Source organism: Microcaecilia unicolor, chromosome 6, assembly GCF_901765095.1.
Source record: "Microcaecilia unicolor chromosome 6, aMicUni1.1, whole genome shotgun sequence".
Taxonomy (NCBI): Eukaryota; Metazoa; Chordata; class Amphibia; order Gymnophiona; family Siphonopidae; genus Microcaecilia; species Microcaecilia unicolor.
The window spans coordinates 140,581,681-140,605,046 of record NC_044036.1 but is presented as its reverse complement, the minus strand read 5'-3'; the positions used below and the strand labels follow the sequence as shown (position 1 = coordinate 140,605,046).

General features: G+C 43.5%; 1 protein-coding gene across 3 annotated transcripts in view; it reads left to right on the top strand.

Moving 5' to 3' along the window:
* Window positions 1–9,592, top strand: part of USP19 (ubiquitin specific peptidase 19) — a 100,798-nt gene extending 91,206 nt beyond the window's left edge. For all 3 annotated transcript variants that reach the window (XM_030208385.1, XM_030208386.1, XM_030208383.1), the window contains exon 26: window positions 6,989–9,592. In XM_030208385.1, the coding sequence (XP_030064245.1) occupies window positions 6,989–7,129 (141 nt within the window). In that variant the 3' untranslated portion in view covers window positions 7,130–9,592. The remainder of the gene's footprint in view (window positions 1–6,988) is intronic.
* The last annotated feature ends 13,774 nt before the right edge of the window (window positions 9,593–23,366 follow it).

Here is a 23,366-nt window from a genome sequence, read left to right as displayed (position 1 = left end):
CACAAGTACCTGGCAGAAAACCTTTAGGGTACCCTTCTTCACCTTGTGCCTTTATACTCCTTCATATTACCGGTAACTGTGAGTCATACACACACTTCTAGTGTACATTAGAACTTTAATAAGAAAGGTTTATCTTTTCTGCAGATGATATGAAAACCTGCAACAAAGTGGACACTTACGATGGAGCATGATCCAGAAAAGTTTTGTGTTGAATTTTTAACATTTAGCTTTAGCTCATGCTTTTTCATTGGTAGCTCAGCCCGCAGAGGGTATACGGTTGAAGATGCAAATGTAATAAAGGCGTACTAAGTTTAATACACATTTTTACTCGTTTGTGTGAGTTAAAACTGTGTTCACAGTTTTTAAGGTACCTAACTCACAAAAATGCATTAACCTGAGTAAAAACGTGTTAAAATTAGCACGCATCTGTACAGATCCCATGTAAATGAAAGGATTGGCTGATTTTTCCCAGAGCAAAGAAAACTCATGAATTTTGTTTTTTCAAATACCTACAGTTTTAATGCCAAGTCGAGATCAATTAATGTTAACTCCTATTCTTGAGTTAGTAATACTGTATTGTACCATGCTAGAATAATTTTGGGCTTGAGTGCAGGGTGGACCAGTGCATCTGGGAACCCCAGGTTTAAAAACTGTGCTAGTACTGCACCATAAACCAGATATGTTCAACCCAGTCCTCGGGGCACACCCAGCCAGGTGCGGTTTTCAAGATGCCCACAGTTTGAAGGGGATATCCTGAAAACTGGGTTGAAAACCCCTGCCATAAACTAATACTAGCCCCAAAAACTTTAGTCCCTCTCTAAGCCACAGTTTAAATTCCCAAACCTTACACTAGGCTGAGCCCTTGGTACCTGAATCAGAAACCTCGGAGTCAGAGGGACTCTGCTTTGGCACCCCTTCTAATCCACCCTCTACCTTCTACGCTCCTAATTACTGCCTCCCACCCACTAACTGGATTAGTGAATGGATAGGGTAGTTTGATGGACAGGGATTAAACTAGTTAAAGGGTAGAAGACAGATGGTTGGAGAGTAGGTTAGTGGATAGGAGTGTTTTACTAATGTGCGTTAGCATTTTTTATTTTGTGCTAAAAATGAGCTGGTGCTAAACGCTGAGCTGTCCATTATATTCCTGTGAGCATCTCAGCGTTTAGCGTGAGATAAAGACCCCATTAGTGAGTAGGTAGGAGAGCCCTGAGGTGGGTGTTTAAAGGTGTACGGGTTAGTTTTAATCTCCACCTGTAACCACAGAAGTTAAACAGTAATAGATTTGGGGACTTTGTCACCTTTTTAATTCACCTTCCCTTAGTTCATCTCTTAAATCAAAATTTTTGTGTACATTTTATTAGCATGCTTTAAAAAAATTATAATTCATTTATACAATATTTGCTTACTACATTGGTGAGTTAACTTTTTTTTTTTTTTAACTCTGATTGCATTGCTCTCCAAGTTACAGACAGCTGTTTATAAATGTTAAAAGAAAGAAAAAAAATGGGGGATGGCCAATCTAATTCTAGCTCAAGTGCAACTTATTTGACTATTAAAAAAAACAAATCTACAGTAAAACTAAAGTGGTCCTTCGTATTGACAATCAACTTGTTAAAACTTGACACAGTCCTGTGTTTCGGCACAGAAGGCATCTGCATCAGGAGTCGCGAGTAATTCAGTCTAGTTGATAGCTTGATCACCAGATGCCTTTTCTACAGCTGTTTTGTGCTGTGAGCCTTACTGTGATTTTCCTGCATAGATATTTTTGAAGACAGCTGTCTCTCAATATTGCTGTTTCACAGATTTGTTTCTGTTCCCTAATGGTGCTACTTTTTGTTTTGGACTTATTGACCAAATTACTTGTGACTCCAGAGGCAGATGCTGAAACACAGGACAGCATCAAGTTTTAACAAGTTGATTGTCAGTAAGAAGGACCATTTTAGTTTAATTGTACATTTGTTTTTTTACATTCAAATAAATGTTACCCTTGAATTGGAATTCAGTTGGTCATCCCCTATTTTCTTTCTTTCTTTCTTTTTTCCTTTCTCGGTGTGCTTGGGGGAATCTTCTTTTTTTGTATACAGTTTATAAATGTTATAAATAAGGTTAGTTTGGTTAAGAAGCATATGTATACCCTACAGAAGGTGGAGATAGGATAGATATATTCAAGTGCATCAAAGATATAAATACAAAAGAGACATTTTTCAGTTGTCTCGTTCCATTCTTCACAGGAAGGGTAGTAGACATACGGAATTTGTGTTTATTATTTAAAGATTTTAGTATTGTAACATGGGGGATTTTTGCAGTAGCATGAACTTAAATTTGACTGTAAATTTAAAAAAAAAGTCCACAGTCTGTTATTGAAACAGGCATGAGGGAAGCCACTGCTTGTCTTGGGATTAGTAGCATGGAATGTTGTACTGGGGATTCTGCCAGGTATTTGTGAACTGTATTGGCCACTGTAGGAAACAGGATACTGGGCTAGATGGCCCATTGGTCTGACCTAGTATTAGCTATTCTTATGTTATGAAAATAATTCATACATCATTGTATTAGCTGAGCAAAAGTCAGACTGAGATACATTTTCATAAATAGTGGCTTATCAAGTAAAAGAATGCTCAAGGCATGATAAAACCTTCATCTCCCTGGACTGAGCATGCCAGAGGATCACTAGGAGAGCATATCTCTCCAGTAGGCTTTGCAAAGTAGCCAAACTCCTGCTAGGAGGAGAATTTTAAAATTTCAACCAAAGCCCAAAGTGCAAGCAAAATAACTTCTGCCTACGTGCAGCACTATTTTTATAGTGTTTGTTGTAGAGCTATATCCATCATATTGCATGTTAGCCTAGTTGACAGTGAAGCAGGTAGGCCAAAGTGCAAAAGGTATGATGGACAGATTTTAACCTTGGTGCACTTTAAACGTATTCATAATGGAAAGAAATTGGTAGGAGCCTTAGCTAGAAATCTGTGTATTTTCTTTGGAGGCTTTTGCTTTGCTTGTTCTCAGGAACACGATGCAGAAATCCAGCAGTTGGGTTCATATCTGGGGTTTCTCAGTAACGACCTAGATAACGACCTAGATTAATGGAATACGCTTCTGCCTTTTCTCATTACAATAGCTAAATCTGTAGTCAGACTGGCAGGATGTGTTCATGTTTGGAATGAAACGGAAAAGATGTTGCCTAAAAGTTCCACAGTCCAGGACATTTTATGTTGAGCTTTGTATTTTGGACTCCTCTTTTAAGTGCAACCAGCACAATAATAGAATTCTGATTTGTCTGTTGTTTCAGCCATTAGTATAAGCATGAATTCATTACAGCAATCTGGAAATTCAATCACATGACACCTGTTCCCGATATCTACCTGTTAAATTTAGGGTTCTTTTTAAGGGGTTGATGTTTGTTAAAAGTTCTGCATGGTGGCATCAGGTTACCTAGTATCAAGGCTTTGTTGGAATACCCTAGCAGAATGTTACATTTCCTGTATAGGGAGGGGTTGCTCACTTATTCCAGGTGTTGGTGTTTATAAGGGGGTCATATCGCTGAAAAGGGCCTTTTCTGTTCAGGATCCCATATTGTGGAATACAGTTCCAAGATCGTCAATGGGGAGAACGAATTTGTGTGTGTTCAGGCATAGATTGAAAACTTATTTACCAGTGCTTTTGAGGGTGTACTGCAACCCTGCACAATGCGTGTTATATTTGTATAGAGCAGTTTAGAGATGTGATCTATACATATAAATAAATTCTATTCCCAGTCATGCAGCAACCAACACTAACAGTAAGGAACACTTTGGGTTTTTTTTTACATTGATGTATCACTTTTCCAATACCTTGCTTTGATAAGTCCTAGCATTGCTCCCTTCTCTCCTTGTTTGTTCAGTTGGGTACAGTGTGAAAGTTCTCGGAAACAAAACTCCAAAGAAGTAAGACTGCAGAAGGTTTACTTTAGGAGACCGTATGTTATAAAGTGAATCTACTGTTTCTTTTTGATTTGAGACGAAGCCAAGGCCCTCTGGCCAAGATCCTAATATGAGATCTGGGATCACAGTTTAAGCAGTTCTTCACCTCTGAGGATTAAACAAGGGAGCTTTCTGTTCCAAAGACTTTTGCTTGTAGGTGCAACATAAGGACCTTTTTTATTTTCTTCAAAATAGGGCTTCTTGTCTTGAGAGAGAAAATGTTTTTATTGGCTTTGTTGATGGAGTCTAACACGCCATAATTCATAAGATTGTGTGCCTGTAACTAAAAACTGAGGCTCTTAAATGCCAGAGGTCACATAGGTGAAACATCTAATCAAGCACACCTATTAACCCATTAGTGCCCAATGTTCCCATATGGCTTATGAACTAGAAAAAAAATCCCAACTCTCTATACTTGACTACCAAAGTCTACTCTACCACGAATGAACTCTAACGCAATACCACTCTATCTGTAATTCCGAATATGAACTCTTTAAACTTGACTGTTTACTATACCAATCATGATCTCTAATGTAATACCACTTGTATCTCACTCCGGAAATGGTGATCGCCATGACGGAACAATGTAAGCCACATTGAGCCTGCAAATAGGTGCGAAAATGTGGGATACAAATGCAACAAATAAGTAAACATTGGGCACTAATGGGTTAAAGGAAACGCTTCCTATTCAAACTTCCTATCTCGAAAAATGGTGCAGATTCAAAGGGCCTTATAAATTATTACTGAATAACTAAGTGCTATCCAATGATAGCCAAAATTGGATTTTTAAGGAAGCTCAAAACAGAACCCACAGCAGCTAAAGGCTTTGTGGAGCCTGTGCTCTTATTAGCTGTAACCTTGTCTAGTCCTGGCTTCCATCTCTGCTCATCAGTTTGCTGTTTCTTTTCTCTGCTGCTGTTGCTAATGCACCAGCTTCTCAACATAAGGTATATTTCAACTCATTTTAAAACACAAATTAATTTACTTGTGTGCATCATCTCTTAAATCAAAAGTTCCTACAACCTCTTGATTTAACCACTTCAGCATCAATAGAAAAGCTGACTAGTTTGCTGATTTATATTTTCCCACCATTCCATCAAGAATGTTCCATTCACCATAAATACCAAAGTAAAGCATAACGTAAATAAAATATTGGTGTCAATTTCACACATTCTGAACAAGTATGGTTTCAGACAGTTGTGCAGTTTCTTTGCCTACTAGGAGTGTGCTTGGAAAAGGGTAGCCGATTTTTGCTAATGTGCATAGTAAAATTATGTTAATGACCAAGGACAATGGCATCTAAGTTTGCTGTTGAGTTGTGAAAAGTTGTCAGTATGATGAGTGCAGGTAAATAAGTGGATGTAGATATATTACTCTATTTAATGCAGTTTTGGGGGTTTTTAACGTTGCCTCTAGCTGGCTGTAATCTAATGATTAGATACTGGAGGTTCCATTCCTGCCAACTCACCATCCAACCTTCACTTGTAAAGGTCAGCTTTTCTCAGGTGGTGTTTGGCTTTTTGGCATTATACAGAGCATTCTGATGGCTAAATCTACCTCTGAAGAGAGTAGAAGTACTCGGGGCATTCTTAATCCCAAATGGGCAGATATCTATTAGAATGAAAAATAAAATGTATCCATAGCATCTATTTAAAGTTCTAATGAAAGGTTAATAAAACAAAGATATTTAAGCTTTTATTTTCCAATGTGCTTTAATATTTAAAATATATTTGTGCTTAAAGAATTATTATATTTGAAATGCAGCTTTTCTTCTTGTAAAGGGAAACTTTCCAGTGTGAGTTAATTCAAGATCCCCCTCATTGTAAAGAGGGTAGTTTTCACTTTCAGCATTGGTAAATGCGGGGGACTGTTGTCTTATGAAATGAAGCTGGAAGATTCAAAAGCATATGGTGACAAATATCCACAGTAACTAGAAGACATGCCAGATCAGTGAGGCTGAACCTGCTCATTCTCTTGGTTTTTCTAGTTCTTGTGATTGTGTGGGTGTCTTTAGAGATGCCTGATAATGTTGGCATTTCCTTAACACTGGAAAGTTTACCCTTGCCATCTATCCAACCTGGCAAAAGGAAGACGCCTAAACTGTATGTGTACTATTTTACAGTTACTAATAAAAATATTTTGTTCAGAACTGTTCAGTTATTTATTGGAAGTTCCTTCCTTCGTTGTAAAAGTAATTTTTTTTAGATCACATTTTACAGTATTGGTATTGTCAGAATTACCAGTAAAACATGAGGGACTATATTTAAGTATAGATTTTACAGAAATAACTTTCATATCTACAGTAATTTCTCATAGGTTTTTTTTTTGGGAGGGAAGCATTTTTCCCCCACCCTTAACTCTAGCACTTTGGGCTGTTATCAATGAGTTCTACTTTAACAAAATTGTAATTGTTTTCTTCAGAAAAAATAAAAGCAATTTATGAAAAGGCTGGTCATGTGACATTTTGTGTATTGTACACCCACTTTGATGCTGCCCACAAAAGGTGGTATATGAAACCTATATTTTTTAAAATTTACAAGGTATGTTTAAGAGAAATGACATGAAGTTATTGGGAGATGTCAGAAAAGTAACAAAGTATGTGTTACTTATTCCTGAACTAGATGCCTTTTGTTCTTACCCACCTCTGCAACGGATTTGTCTTCCAGCCATTGTGTGTTGAACAGGTGCTTTTGTGTATTTGTGAAACAGAAGTTTCCAGAGTTCTTGCAAGAACAGCTGTTCCCCCAACGCTAAGTTTGAACCTTTTTGTTTAGAAGGCTGTGTACAGTCAACAGAAGTGTGTGACATTTACATTCTGATGGGCAACAACCACACAGTGATGAGTAATGCAAAGTCAAACGTAGGAATACTATTCACCAACTTTGTGTTAGCACTGGAATCCTACTGTTAATGGTAGTAGATGTTGCATGTTTTCAATCAATAGAAATAAATCCATCTTAAGTGTATAAAATGCAGAAACCTAGTTTATAGAACTTGGTCAAATGTCGATTTTTATCTGTTTGTAGGGAGTTGGCCAAATGCCATTTGGATCAGATTTAGACCCAGAAGGAGCACCCCAGCTTACAGCAGAGGCAGTCTCAGATCTATTCCCCCATTCCACAGACTGCAGTGATCCACCTTACAGCAACATGGAGGAAGTGGATTGAAGAGAAAGGTGCTGAGAATCCAATCTTAGAGAGATCGCATATGCTTGAATTGGGATCGACTCCTGTCTGGCGATTGTACATAGAAATGTGGATGGTTTCAGTTTGTTGTCTGTTCCTAGTTTTGTTTGGTTTTTTTTTCTCCCTCTGCATCACTTGGTGACTCCAAGAGTTTCAGGCCTTCCCTTAACAGACCAAGTCGTAGGTCAAATGACTTCTCCAGTGAGAGGAAAAAGACTCAATTTGCCTTTCTGAGCACACAAGCACCTTGTTCTCAGTTGCCCCTCCTGTTGTGGACAGTTTCTTCATCATTGCTGCTGATCCTGTTCCTCTACAGCCTGGGTTTATTTCCAGCATGTAGTGTATCCCTTATAGAAGGAAAGTGCATAAGCGCCCCAACGAAGTTTAAGCGACATGTAACAAGCATGCCAGTTTGTGTTCTTTTTCAAATGGAATCGAGGCACTATGGGAGATGTAATAAGACTTCATCGTGTTCACCTCTACAATCTGTATTGCACATAGTATTACAGTGGAGGATAACCCAGGGTTGTGGTTGGCACTCCTGAGTTTCAGGAGAAAAGCAGTACTGAAAATAAATGACTAGCCTTCATTCCAACCTGTTCCATCAATGCTTTAGAAATCATGGGGTAACAATGGGTCAATAGGATCCAGCAGTCAAAATGCAAAATTCTCACTCTGAAATAGATCACTTGGACTTCCTGCTCACATTTTGGTCACGAAATATTCTCTTTGCATTTGGAGTAGGATGTAAGGTGGGGGGAGGGGGTGTGCGTGTGTCAGCCAAGAAGTGATTTTGACTTGGTCCCTATGGAAACTAGAAAATGCTTTTTTCCTACCGTAAAGACTGACCAGGAAAGGATTATATTGAAAGCATTAATCTGTGGGGCATGTTGTAAGATTTTCCTGATTTAGTGAGTTAGTAATAAAGCATTACGTATCTGTTTTGAGAAGACTCCAGTAATCATCAAAATGTTTGGTTTTAAAGCGTTACTGCACCCTTTTTGTATGTTAGGCCTTAGATGAGTGGAAATGAACAGCTTTTTTTAAATTGTTCAAAGACCCGCCCTTGGTTAATATACTTAAAATGTTTTCCTGGTTTATATCGCCCAGTCTTGAATGGCTTTCTCCTTTGCTTCTACAGTAGTAGCAACCTGGATGTGTAGTTGATGCTTTCATGAAAGAGAAGAGTATAAAATATGGCAACTCCACCCTATGAACACATCGGTTCTTGGAGCTTGAGGGTCTGACGGTTTCTTTTGGGAAAGCTCAGGTGTATGGGTCTGGGGCATGTGTTCTAATGAGTCAATTTAATGGAGCATCAAGTCTACCAGAAGGTGTACAGCATGTCCCCATGTATTTATTAGACTCGTGCAAGCAGTAGTGATTGCTGATGACCGATCTGTTTGCTTAAACTTCCTAAGATTTCTTTTGCAACTTCATATTTCCAAAGAGGAATTTGCTATTGGAATTATCCATAAAGTATTAAAGCAAAACTAAGGGGGGGGAAAAAAAACTCCCCAGTGAATTGGTATGAAGTTGATGATAAAAGCAGTATTGTTGGAGATGACGTGAAACAAGTGAATATCAGTCATACAGTTTTCAAAATATTTTTTTAATGTTTAGCTCTCATTCAGCAGCACAGCCACCATTTAACTATTGATGTATAATTTATAGGTTTAAAGTTACATTTATTCTTCAGTCACTGTCCATATAAGGGGCAACATTAAAATCCACGCACGACTTTACAACTAGTTAAATACATAGTTACACCTGCTGTTTACTTTTTGGTTACATCAACATACGACATGTCTTCAGCAGCTGAATATCACCACTGGACCTATACGTTTTTGTGTCATCTTTATCTTGCCCCAAAGCAATCCACCTTTTTTTGAATGCTTAAAATGACCATAATATTATACACACAACTACTGAATTTTATTTTTTAGGCATTTAGAGGTCCTGATACAAAGGCGCACTCGCGTTTTTAGCATGTACTAAACATTAGTGATGCCCATAGATTTGTAAAAGGACCCCTAACATGGCTTTCACCAGTCACTTAAGTGTTTGTGAATATCAACCTGTTAGTTTAAGATCCTACTTAATTGTGAACAGGGTTAGGATTTCATTTTGGAATTCCATTAACTCAAGTTTTACTGTTGACATGAAATTGCAGGAGTCAGTTGCTTAGCAAACTCTCTGGTTCCTTTGCTCCAGCGTATTTTCAAGATTGTTGTATACAATTCACTAGTCCTCAGTATCAGAAATGTACATCAGCATCCTCAGCTTTCAAGTGATGCTGTTGGCGGGAAAACAGAGCCTTGATTTGTGCCATGATGGAGGGAATTTATCAGCATGGGCTACTGTTTAACTTGGGTTATTAGTAACTAGGTCTCATTGCATAAAATGAGACTTGTGCTAAAATAACATGTCTTAATGGCAGTGGTGTAGCTAAAGGGGGCCTGAGCCCCCCCTCCCCCCCAAATTGGCTCTGGGGCCCCTGGTTTGGCTGGCAGGAGAACCTAACCTCCAGCAGCTAAAGTGTTTGTTCCACGCTGGTCTCACATTGCCTGGCACCCTGTCCTGTTTTCAGTCACTGTGCATTCGTTTTAATAAAACTGAGCATGCTTGCACATGCTCAGTTTCATTAAAACGAGCGTGCAAAGCGACTGAAAACAAGACAGGCGTCAGGCAGTGTGAGACCAGCGCGGAACAAACGCTTTAGCTGGCGGGGGTTGGGAACCCCCCACCAGCCAAGGTACATTAGCAGTGGTGATGGGAGGGGGGACGGTGGCAGAAGCGGCAGCAGGGAGGCGGTAGTGGCCACAGGGTGGGAGGGCAACGGCAGGGAGGTGGGCCAAAATGTGCCCCCCCCAATCCGCTTAACAGTGGCCTACATTGATACCTACAACAATCAGATTTTTTTTTGTCGCTCTTCCTATCATTTCTTGATTTCTAAAAAGTTATTTTTGGTATTCATAAACCTTGGGTTGAATTGCACAAGAGTCTTATTCTCTTAATGTGCTTCTAGCCACATCATTTTTATAAATTACCCAAAATGTTCTACACTGTGCTTGCCTTGAAGGGGTAAATTAACAGATAGAGGCAGTCTGTCCATCTTGCTGTTTTCTTTCTATAGGTAAGGAGCTACTTTGATGGACACATGCAATATTTAAAGTAGTCCTATATCTGGGCTATAACAGTTACAATACCAGCATACATCTTGGCATTAAGTGTCTTGTTTACTAAGGTGCGTTAGTGTTTTTAACGCACCTACTCTTAGCACGTGCGCTAACCATGTAGGTGCGTACATAGATAACGTGCATTTAAAAATGTTAACTTGCCTATAATGCTGCTTAGTAAACGGGGCCCTAAGTGCAATGGCCTTTTCCTGCAAAGATCAGTGTAACATGATGGATGTTTAAAATCTAGCTTCTGAACTTTTATTTTTAAATAAAAAAAAAAAAGAACTAAAAAGATGGATCTGTCGAGGCTATCCATTTAAGGGGAAGAAATGTGCGGGATGGCCAGTTCTTCTGAAAGGGTAATTTTATCTTCGAATTTCAGTGGAGAAAAGGAATGAGTTTGCTCTGTTTTTCTGGGCAATGTAACCCTGGTTTCTGGCATTCTATTTTTAGCAGAAGCCTCTGCCTTAATGTAAGCACTTTTATATAGGGTTGTCAGACATTCAGAGAAGAGCTAGAATACAAACAAACTTCATTTTTTGTCTCCCAGTGAATTTGTTGCTCTCACACTGATATTATAAACTTCATAAAACAATTTTCTCCAATCACATCAACTGTAACATAATTGTAAGAGGGCATTTGTACTTGACTTTCGGAGCTTCATTTTTATGCACACGAGTTCTATGGACTCATCAGTCGGTCCTCCTTTTGGCTCTTTGACCTTAAAGCAAAATAATTGTGAACGTTTTGCAAACTTTTTTTTCTTTAGATCGAGAGGACAGGGTATTTGTATAACTGGTGCTTTTTGAGGATGCTAGAAGCTGAAGATGCTAGAGCTGTCCAGGAACAGCTGGGAATTTGGGAGATGGGGGAACTTCATTTATGATTTTAAGTCAAACTTAGTGTTCCTCCTGTTAATACCTTAAAGATTCAATTCTGGATTAATGTGGAATGATAATTTTATCTGAACTATTTTGTTAACGTTTGATTTCTTTTGCACTCGTAAGTGGTTACTGCTGTTGAAATGTATTTAAAGTTGAAATAAATTTTAATTATTGCAACATATGCACATAGTTTATTACATGTGACCACATATATGCACACAAACATACCCTGTGATACTGATTGATAATAGGTAGTGTTTTGCATGATGATGCTGGGCTGCTGCCAAGTCAGCACGTTCAGCAGGGACATCGTGGCCCTCATAAGCTACCATATACTATCAGCCAGCACAGCCTCTCATAATTCTCTGTAAAGAAAAAAAAAGCTGGTGTTTGTTGTCTCCAGTCCAGATTAAATTAAATTCTCCTAAAAGTATAGCTGCAGTCTTATTTTCTTGTTTTGATCTTTGGGGGGGGGGGGGGGGGATGGGGGCTTGGTACTGTAACTGTTCTGCATCAGGGTCCCTAGTACATTACTTTCATCTCTTCTGCTCTCTCCATGCAGCTGGTGTAAGGTTGCCACCCCACCCCAGATCAAGCAAATGGCCTGACCCAATCCTGGTTTTGCTCCATTGACTGTATGGTGTTTGTAATTATCTTAGCAGACCTTCATTTACAGTGACCTATTGCCCCTGACGCAGCCATTTGTACTGGCAAAACATGGCCGTGTCAGGCATTTTATGTTAAACTTCTGGGAGCTTTTAAATTATCAATCAAGACTGTGTTTCTTACCAGGCCTGCCTTGTTTTACCTTCAGTATTGGATTTGGTGGACCACCCTGCCTTGTTATTTGTAATTAAGGAAATCAGTGGACACTGGACAGTCAGAACTGCAACTCCACCCATGTCTGTACTGGGGCAAAGCCAACACCAGATCAGCCTGTTTGGTGAACCTAGGGTGAGCTGGTATCCCTAAACTGGCACTTGACACCTTGTACCTGATAACTACTACTACTTATCATTTCTAAAGCGCTACTAGATGTATGCAGCGCTGTACACTTGAACATGAAGATACAGTCCCTGCTCGACAGAGCTTACAATGTAATTAGGACAAACGAGATAAGGGAATACTAAAGTGAGGATGATTCATTACAGAACTCACCATCCACTTAAATTTCTTACTCCAACAAGGCTCCTTCCCTGCCGAACACGGCAAAATTCTACTTACACCAATACCGAAAAACCCAAAGAAACCAGCGAATGACATCACCAACTATCGACCTGTGGCCTCCATCCCTCTTCTAACCAAACTGATGGGAAACAGTGACCTCCCAACTTAACAAATTCATACAAAAGTTCTCCATACTACATGGATCACAATCGGGCTTTCGACCTGCGCACAGCACAGAAACAGTATTACCCTGGTATCCAAGTTCAAACAGGAAATCTCAGTTAGCAACAAAATACTTCTGCGGTTCGACCTATCCAGTGCATTTGACATGGTAGACCATGATATTCTTACAAAACTACTGGACAAACTAGGGATCGGTGGAAACATCATTAAGTGGATAAAAAGTTTTATCACCTCCAGATCTTATCAGGTCAAATCAACCTCATCAATATCACCTGCGTGGCCATCAAAATGCGGAGTCCCTCAAGTTTCACGCTGATCCTCTTCAACCTTATGATGATCCCTCTGGCCAAAACCCTATCCAAATCTGGCCTAAATCCCTTCATCTACGCCGATGACGTCACAATATTCATCCCATTCCAATCCAACCTCTCAGAAATCTCAGAGAAAATAACCACTGCCATGAACATCCTAGCTTCATGGGCCAACGCTTTCAAGATGAAAATGAACAAAGACAAAACTCAATGCCTAATCCTTTCATCAGAACACTCTGCTCCCAACCACCCTGAACACCCCCGACGTTACAATCTCAATATCCGACAATCTAAAAATCCTAGGAGTAACATTAGACAAACACCTAACTTTAGAAGCTCATGCAAAAGCCATGACAAAGAAGATGTTCAACATGATGTGGGTACTGAAAAGAGTAAAACCATTCCTCCCACAGAAAACTTTCCGCAATCTAGTACAATCCACAGTTCTTACCCATGCCGACTACTGCAACAGCATCTTCATCGGTTGCAAAGCCCAAATCATGAACAAACCGCCCAAAACACAGCAGCCAGACTCATTTTTGGCAAATCACGATTCGAAAGCGCAACACCACTTTGAGAAAAACTTCACTGGCTCCCTATCAAGGAACGAATAAATTTCAAAGCCCACACAATGATCCACAAGATCCTTAATGGTGAAGCCCCAAGCTACATGTACAACTTGATCGATCTTCCAGCCAGGAACTGGTCCAAATCTTCTCGAACATATCTCAACCTTCATCTTCCCAACTGCAAAGGCCTCAAATACAAAACCTACTACGCATCCAACTTCTCTGTTATAGGCAGTCAACTCTCGAACGCTTTACCTAGACATATCCGAAAAACCAATGAACACCTACCCTTCCGAAAGCTGCTGAAGACTTACCTCTTCAAACAAGCCTACCCAAACGACCCCACTTAAATCTCAAACCTAATCCACACCACCAGCACTACCCACACTCCAATCCTTTCCCCACATCTTTTACTATTGTCCCACTCTATATAACTGTGCTATCTCTGTGATACATGTACCTTACTTTGTATTATCATTGTGATACATTGTACCATACTTTGTAAGCCGCACTGAACCTGCTATCTCTGTGATACATGTACCTTACTTTGTATTATCTTTGTAATACATTGTACCATACTTTGTAAGCCGCACTGAACCTGCTATCGAGCGGGAAAGAGCGGGGTATAAATGCTACAAATAACTAAATAAGGGTTCTGAACAAGTGAATAAGGGTTAAGAGTTAAAAGCAGCATCAAAAAGGTGGGCTTTTAAATAGAAAATCAGAACTAAAAGTTGGCAACTGGAGTAACTGGGGACGAAGGACAATCTCGGGCAGACTTCCACGGTCTATGTCCTGAAAATGGCAAAAGCCAGATGGAGACCTGCACAGTCTATTCACCTTATCTTCATCTGCTGTCATAAATGATAAATGGATCTTAGGGTAGCCCAGAAGTAGTTAGTCCCCAAGAAAGAAAGACTAAACCATTGGGTGACAGCAACTCCCACCGATTCAGTACACACTTTTCAGGTTGCAAGGGTCTGTGGCCCTGGGCAAGAGCTGTCTAAAATTCCTGGGTTAGACAAGATGGTGGTAAACAGAACAAAACCATTAGTAATTACAAATGAAGACTTGCAGTGTTCTATTTCTAGCAAGCAGCTACAAATGAGCTGAAAGCCAAAAGGGAGACTTCTAACACACATAAGAACTTACCACTGGTTAGGCAATTGTATTTAATTATAATAAACATCACACAGCTGTTATATATGGGTAAAAGGGTTAATTGGGCTAACATTAGCTTTGACACTAATACATAGCTATATTAGAGAAGGGTTTTGATTTAGTTCCATCCCTTTTTCAGTAGTAGGTTGAGATTCCTTCAGGTACAGTAGGTATTTTCCTGTCCCTGGAAAGCTTTGTACCTGTGCCAGCCAATCATGCCCAACAGTGGGATCTGAACCCTGGCTTTCCTGGTTTTCAGCCCACTGGCTCTAGTAGGCTCTTCCTGATAATACTAGTTCTCTTCTCTAGTCCTAGGAAACCTTAAAATACTCCCCTCCCTTCAGTCGGAGCTCTAGGAATGTCAAAAACCAGAAGTTTGCAAGAAGGAGGGAGGATGTGAACAAATGGAGAAGGCTGATGGTTAATCTGGCTATTAGTCCAATTAACTGACTGCTCAAGCTGTACAAATGTTGGGAAAGTAGTTAAGAAATATCCACTAGCAAGTTCCTGAATGCCACTGCACTGATAAAGAAATGGGAGCCTAACTGCACCTTAATGCTTTTGTCATTTAAGCTTTGATAAATTTCATAAAATAAGTGGTGCTCCATGGCCCATATAGGTGGTTATTTTCTGCTCCTTAATCATTATCTTTCTCTGCTAGAAATTATCCCTTGAAAATTCAATAGAGGAAATTTGCCTTCTCTTCTCCCCCCTCAAACCCACCTTTACCACTCAGTTTGGCTTCATCTCTTTTCCTTGTCTGCCCTGCCTAACCCAACCCCTCAGTCTCTTCTTCTGACTGACCTCATCACTCTTTCCCCCTACCAGGCCAGTCACATCATCCTCCCACAACCCCAGCACTGAGAAATACCCAGTGTACCTGAATGTAAGTCACCTTGAGCTACTACTGAAAAAGGTGTGAGCAAAATCTAAATAAATAAAGTGATGTCCCCTTCTTAGCCTGACCCCTTCCTCAGGCCAGTTCAGCTGCCTTCCCAGCATCTCTTTTCCCCCACTCCTATCACTACAGCCATGGCAATTATCTAGTCTGCTGTCTTCTGGTCACCCTGACCTGCCCAGCTGAGTGCACCTCTGCTACCTACTGTCCATGCAGCATAGAAAGTCAATACCTGGGCCATTTGCCAAACTGTGCTGCCTCCTGGCACGTTTACATGTTTGAGTGCCAGGAGACACATAATAAAAGTTAGGAGGTTTTTTTTTAGCCTATGATGATTAGGTAGAAGCTCCCTTAAGTTGAAGTCCAACAAAGGAGTTTTCTACCAGTGTTTGAGGCTTTTCCTCCAATTTAACATCACAATACCTTAAACAGTAGAACACAGAGGAGTGTTTTGTTTTGAGAAGGATAAATTGGAATCAAGTCATTAAGGAGGATTCTTTTTGTCTTTTTGCCTTTGTATGAGGCATGCCTGCTAGACTGCCTGTTACTTTACTTTTTCATGACAAGCAGGTAACATAGGCAGCCGAGAGACCTCGGTTTACACTTTTATAGCAGTAACCAGATTAATACATCACAAGACACCATGTATTTGTTATGGCACAACTCGGCCGCAGCTTTATTTATATACATACATCTTACACATGGGCATACCCAAGCCTCTCACAGCCTCAGGCTCAATGTCCATCTTCAGTCCGCCGTCCTAGCAAGACTGAGTCACCGTAACTTGAGCTCCCCGCCGTCTAGCAAGGGAGCTCCCCCCGTACTCGCAGCTCCCCAGCTGCCTATTTTACACCATCAGGCTTGGGTACCCCGCCAAAGCTGCGACAATATATCACATGTATAGTAACCTACAGTATTTGGGGGAGGGGGGGGGGCTGGGGCACCTGAAGCCCGGACGCTAAAGAGGCTGTCCGGGCTCCTCCCCGGGGCTTTTAAGCCCCGTTTCCTCTCCTCCCTCTCGCAGCGGGGTGCCCCTCTTACGACGGGATCGAGCACACCTTGCTCCTCCCAGGGCGCCCCGCTGGCATGAACGCGCGTGCCCCCCTCGGTGCACGGCGCCATGTTATCTTCGGCTCCGTGCACCCGAGGGGGCACTACGCCTCTCTTTAACATAGGCAGCCGAGAGACCTCGGTTTACACTTTTATAGCAGTAACCAGATTAATACATCACAAGACACCATGTATTTGTTATGGCACAACTCGGCCGCAGCTTTATTTATATACATACATCTTACACATGGGCATACCCAAGCCTCTCACAGCCTCAGGCTCAATGTCCATCTTCAGTCCGCCGTCCTAGCAAGACTGAGTCACCGTAACTTGAGCTCCCCGCCGTCTAGCAAGGGAGCTCCCCCCGTACTCGCAGCTCCCCAGCTGCCTATTTTACACCATCAGGCTTGGGTACCCCGCCACCAGGCCGGGGTAGCATAGCTTGCCCCGGACCTCCCATCCTAGCCACTGCGGCCTGTTGTGCCATAAATATCTCTTCTAACACAGTCTGCAGGTCATTGTTCAATAGGTCATTTCCAATGGCAGATAGGTGCGTACCGTCCTTCCAGAATAATCCCTCGCATAATTCATCGGCCCATGTGTGTGTGATCTGGCTTCCGCCCCTGCCCGTTACCCCCGCTGCGATCTGCCTGTTCACTTTCTTTCTGGGCCTGCCCCATATCTTCCAGTGTCTGTGTCGCCATCTAGAGATTATATCAGACCATACAATGTGGGTATTGGGAAACATTTGCGAGATTAGTGATAAGTTTCGCTCGGCCACACGGACTAGATCGATGCATGGGAGTGTTCCTATGTCGTTTCCCCCTAGGTGAATGATTACAACTGCGGGTGAGGCCAGCACGTCGGCTTTGCGGCGGAGTAGTGGCACCAGCTGGGGCCATTTCATGCCTGGCACTCCCACCCAATGAATTCTCACTCCTCTTGTAGCCAAGCCTAAATGGGCGCCACCTGGTCTTGCCTCGGCTCTGCGCGCCGCCCACTTAATGAACGAGTGTCCCACAATCCACACGGTAGTAAGTCCTGCAATATAGAATAATGTGTATATTATATATATATAATGTGTATATTATACCTATAACTATAGAATACAGTGTATATTACATGCCCCCCGGAGGGCTCAGACTACCCAGTGACTTATCCCTTATGTAACCCCTGAAAGCGTCGGACTTCCATCTGCCTAATTTTTGAATGGATGTCGGTGGGAAGCCTAGCGCTGCTGCGCATGTGGCGGCTCCTATCCTAAATGAATGTGTTCCAAAGCTCTTTGGGTCGCGTCCCGTCTTCAGCAAGCACTTGCGCAACACCGCGGAGAATTGGAATAGTGTCAATGGGGATCTATCTTCGTGTACTAGCAAAGCTTCGCCACCTGTCGGCCTCATTGCTAGATACTGTCTGACATTTTTTACGGGACATGTCTCTAAACCGTCTACCTGGGTTAAGGTGACTGACTGCCCCCTACCCAGCTGGTCCGTCTTAGATCTGCGGATTACCATCCGCAATATATTGTCTGATATCTTGACCCCATCTAGTGGGAGGCCCGCTCTATTGGCGTCTTTTTTGGATGTAGCTACCAATTCGCACACCCTCAATGCCCCGAAGAATGCCAGTGTGAATGCTGCTCGGAAGAGCCGAGTCTCGAATTCTGATGTGCACAACGACTGCAGTGCACGCCAGATCTCCCCTAGCAAGTCGTGCGTGATTGGTAGTCTCCCATCGGGCCTAACGCCGCGTTCGCGCCACCACCCTTCCAGCAATTTTTTGGCTAGAAACCTGTTTCTCGGGTCACCCCATCCCGCAATCTTGGAGAAGAATGAGAATGCGGTCAAGTGTCTGGCTACGGAACTGTGGGACCCTCCCGCCTTTTTTGCACTTATTATGTAGTCCGCAATCGCGCTGTCTGACACTGGTCCGTCTTGCCATCCCTGTGTGTTTAGGAAGGCGCTGACCCTCTGATAACCTGCTGTGTAAGTTGCCCATGTTCGTGGTGCCAAGGATTGTTTCAACAATTGCCAGGCCTCGGGGCTCCGAACTTCCATAGGTAGTTGGGCACCGGCTCTCCCTCCGCCGCGGCTTGTGGCGCCATTTTCCGGAAATCTTCCCACTTTGAACGAGAAAGAGCGTCAGCAATTGGGTTACTAGCGCCTGGCACGTGTCTCGCGCGCAGCAATATATTATTGAATATGCACAGCATGACTAGCTCGCGCGCTAGGTCCACCACTTGCGGACAGCGTGCGTTTTGCCTATTTAATATGTCTACTACTGCCCTGTTATCTGACCAAAAAACTACCCTCTTGTTGCGCAATCTCTCTCTCCAAATAGCTACTGCCACTACTATCGGGAATAGCTCAAGGAATGTGATGTTTCTAATAATGGGGCGTTCTTTCCAATTCGGCGGCCATACGTCCGCGCACCATTCGCCCTGAAAGTATATCCCGAAACCGATGCTGCCATCCGCATCTGTATACAGCTGCAAGTCGGTATTGGATATGGGGGCGTCTAGCCAGACTACTCTGCCATTGAAATCTCTCAGAAACGTGTTCCACACTCTAAGATCTTCTTTCATGGGCTTCGTCAGCCTGATATGGTGTGATGGTTTACGCACTGTTGACATCGAGCTGGATAACCTGCGCAGGAACGTTCGACCCATAACGATCACTCTGCAAGCAAAATTGAGGCTGCCCACTAATGATTGCATTTCACGCAGTGTGACCTTTTCCGTAGTCAACGCTCTCGATACGAGTGCTTTCAGCTTTTCAATCTTATCCCATGGGATTCGTGATACCATGCAACGGGAATCCAGCTCGATGCCCAGGAACTGCAGACATGTAGTTGGATCACATGTTTTTTCACTCGCTAGCGGTATACCGAATGATTTTGATATCTCACAGAATTGCGTAAGTGTGCTCTGACAAGCTAGGCTGGCCGCTGGACCGACAAATAGGAAGTCGTCCAGGTAATGTATGATGTTCTTTCTCCCCGAGGCTATCTCAACTACCCAATGCAAGAATGTGCTGAAGGTTTCGAATATAGAGCAGGACACCGAGCATCCCATGGGCATGCATTTGTCATAATAGTATTGCCCTTCGAACTTAAAACCCAGAATGGGGAAGTTGTCTGGGTGTACCGGTAATAGCCGGAATGCTGACTCGATGTCCGCTTTGGCCATGAGTGCTCCCTGTCCTGCTTTCCTCAGTAGTTGCACTGCCATGTCAAAGGTGGCATACTGCACTGAGCCAGCCTCGGGGGGCAGGGAATCGTTCACCGATCCACCCGCCGGATAAGATAGATTGTGTATGAGCCTATATTTTCCTGGCTCTTTTTTGGGAATGATTGCCAGGGGGGATACTATGAACCTTTCGAAAGGCTGGTGGCGAAAGGGGCCCGCCACTCTCCCTAAGCTCAGTTCCTTAGTAATGCGCGCTCTGGCTTCCAGCCTCAAGTGCATTACTGAGGGGGAGTTCCTAGCAATTCTCCCTTGTCGTGTGCCGTAGTATGGAATTCTAAATCCGTGTGCAAAACCCTCTTCGATATCTAATGCTTCCTTCCTGCGTGGGTATAATGCTAACCAAGGCTTCATGGCCGCTAGGTTAACCGGGGAAGGAGCTTTCACTCTGTTATGTGTGTCATATTTGGGCAGAGGTTCTATCAGGGGCTTTCTTAACGCATTTGCTGGCGGGGTGTGGTGCGCCGCATGCGGTACAGGCATGCTTGAATTTGCAGCTCGGTAAGGTACATGTGGCTCTGTTGAATTTCCAGCATGTTCCGTCATGTGAACCAGCTGCTCTCCCTGCTCCGTGTAACCCCCCAGGCCGAAAGGGTCTACTTTGTGTGCCAGCTACCACTCCTCTGTTAGTCATAGTGTGCATCCATAGGTCCGCGTCTTTCCACCCCCACCCCAATGTAGAGTCACCGTCCATCCTGTCTCTATATTCCTCATCATATTTTAGCCATCTGTACCCCTCGTAATCCCTATAGGCTAGCAATATGTTGTGTGCATATGCTAGCATCGGGCTAAATTGTTTGGGGTCGGCATGACCCGCGGCGTCTATTACCCTGATGAATGCCAGTATCCAGTTAAATATCGTTCTTGGTGTGCTGCTAACTCGTGTCACTGTATTTTCTTTCGCATCTTTCCTCCTTATCTTACTCTTCTTTCTCCCCTCTAGTACCTGAAACATATCAAAGTATTTTTTGTTCTTTATCTTTCTTTGGGTGGACTTGGGCACGAGCCTCCATATGTGCGGTAATGCTGCTAGGGGGGGTGGTCGCTCGTCCCTGGCTGCTGCTAATTCAGCGCTCTGCGCTTCGTCGTCCTCATCCGACGAAGAGGAAGATGAGGACGACGAACTCGAGCTGCTCTCTGTGTCGGAGTCTCCTCGTCTACTCTTTTTCTTTCCTTTCCCTTTCTTTTTCTTCTTCGGTTTTTTGTCAGTTGTATTCTTAACCACGCTAGCAAGCGCAACTTGTCCTGTGTTGTAGCCCTCTCTTTCGTTGTGTGCGCCCTGCTCCCCTACCATCGCTGCCTTGCTCCCTCCAGACAAACCCGCTCTATCCCCAGCATTCACCTCAATAGTTACATTCTCATGTGTGCTACCGGACGTACCTGCAGCGTCCGGTATCTGCGTTTCGTCTCTCCTAGCTGGTTCCTGTATCGGGTTACCCGATTTAGTGTCCTCGTGAATAGGGTCTGGTTTGCCCGAGGCTGCTGTGTGTTGGGCAGCACCTGTCGCCTGCCATGGCTGGTATGGGGGGGGGCCACAACCTGGCCACGCCCCATAGTATGGTGGCTGTTGGGGGTAGCCCCATCCCGTCCCATACGGCCATGGGGGCGCGATCGTGTGCTGCCCGTGCCCCGAGCTCCCCTTCGCCTGATCCGCTAAGTTCTGGGGCATTGCCCATCCAGGGAATGCTGGTGGGAACGGCCACATTCCTGAAGCGGCTGCCTCTTGTCTCGCCTTGGCTTTCTTTTTCTTGTCTTTCTTGGCCGCTATGGCGTCTTCGGTGGCGGCTGCTTTCTTGTTCGCTTGCTTCTTTTTGTCTGTAGTGCTCGGTGGTGGCGTCTCTGGTGCATCGTACCCCGTCTGCTCGTCTTCCCGCGTGGGTGACGCGCTGTGTCCATCCTCCGCTTTGCCTTCCTGTGCGGGACGGGTTTCAGTCGCTTCTATACCTGCTTCCATTCTGATGGGGGAGGGAATGCAAGGTGTCGACAGACAATGATCTAGATGGACTTAAAAGATAAAAGTTAATATCTGCCTCACTGGGGAATTACATAATTGCCTAGAGCCCCTGGCAAATCTTACGGCCAATGTCCTACGCCACCATTAGCTGCCATACTTACGGCCAATGTCCTACGCCACCATTAGCTGCGTACCATACTTATAGGTTCTTATATCTTTATATTATTATTTTATTTTATATTATTTTATTTATTTATTTATTTTTATTTATTTATATATGTATTTTTTATATTCCCACTTCTGTTTTCTCTCATTAGGATTATCTGCCCTCACCAAGATGGCCGCCCTCTAATAATACTATAGACTCTCTGCTCTGCCCTATCCAAGATGGCCACCCCCAGTAGGAAAGCATGCTCTATCTAATATGGCTGCCCCCTGACAGCAGCATGCAGTACCTTAGATGGAAGTCTACCTTCTGCTCTAATGGCCCCGGACCTTCGAAAAGCAGCACAAGGTGCTGTAAATACGCCTCTTTTTTTTTTTTTTTTTTTTACTTACGATTTTGCAGGTCGCCCGGCTCTCTCCTCTCTGCGCTTTGGGGGGGGGGGGGGGGGTTGGCTGTTCAAAACTTGCCGCTTCTCCGATCCACGCTGCAGGTTCTTTGGAGCGGTGCGAGGGCCTGGATCGCCGGTGCCTGGGATGGACGGTCGCAGAGCCTCACTCTTCCTCCACGTCTTCTTGGGGCGGTACGAAGCGACTTCTATGGGCTGTCCGGGGCCTGAATCGCCGATCCCGGAAGTGAAAGCAACGCGGCAGAATTCACCGAGGTAGGCAGGCTCTTACAGTTGAACGCCGCCGCCGCTGTCCGAAGGTCTGCACCTGCAGCCTGGACGCACCTGGGGCACCTGAAGCCCGGACGCTAAAGAGGCTGTCCGGGCTCCTCCCCGGGGCTTTTAAGCCCCGTTTCCTCTCCTCCCTCTCGCAGCGGGGTGCCCCTCTTACGACGGGATCGAGCACACCTTGCTCCTCCCAGGGCGCCCCGCTGGCATGAACGCGCGTGCCCCCCTCGGTGCACGGCGCCATGTTATCTTCGGCTCCGTGCACCCGAGGGGGCACTACGCCTCTCTTTTATATTAATGTGGATCATGCCTGGAGCAGTGAGGAACAGAGCCCTTATGCCAAATTCATGTTATCTCACGCCAGCTGTGCTTTGTGAAAGCAGCCCCACAAAAAGTGGAATAAAAATTCCACAATCAACTAGTGAGTCCAGAAAGAGATAAGCTCAGCTCTGAGCTTAAGACAGGGCCCTGTTTACTAAGCAGCGTTATAGGCGCATTAGCATTTTTAAACGCGCGTTAACAGCGTATGCGCCTACAATATCCCTATAGGTGCCTACACGGTTAGCGCACGCGCCAATTGTAGGCGTGTTAAAAATGCTAACGCACCTTAGTAAACAGGGCCCTTTTTCTAATTTAATATATCTAGTGCTAACTTTATTGTCTTCTTTATTTATTTTGGGGAGTGTCCTCGCTAACTTCTAGTGGTCTTGTTCACAGGTTGCCCTATTTCTTAAAGGCACAAGCACTCTCTTCTCTGAATACACTCCACACTTCTCA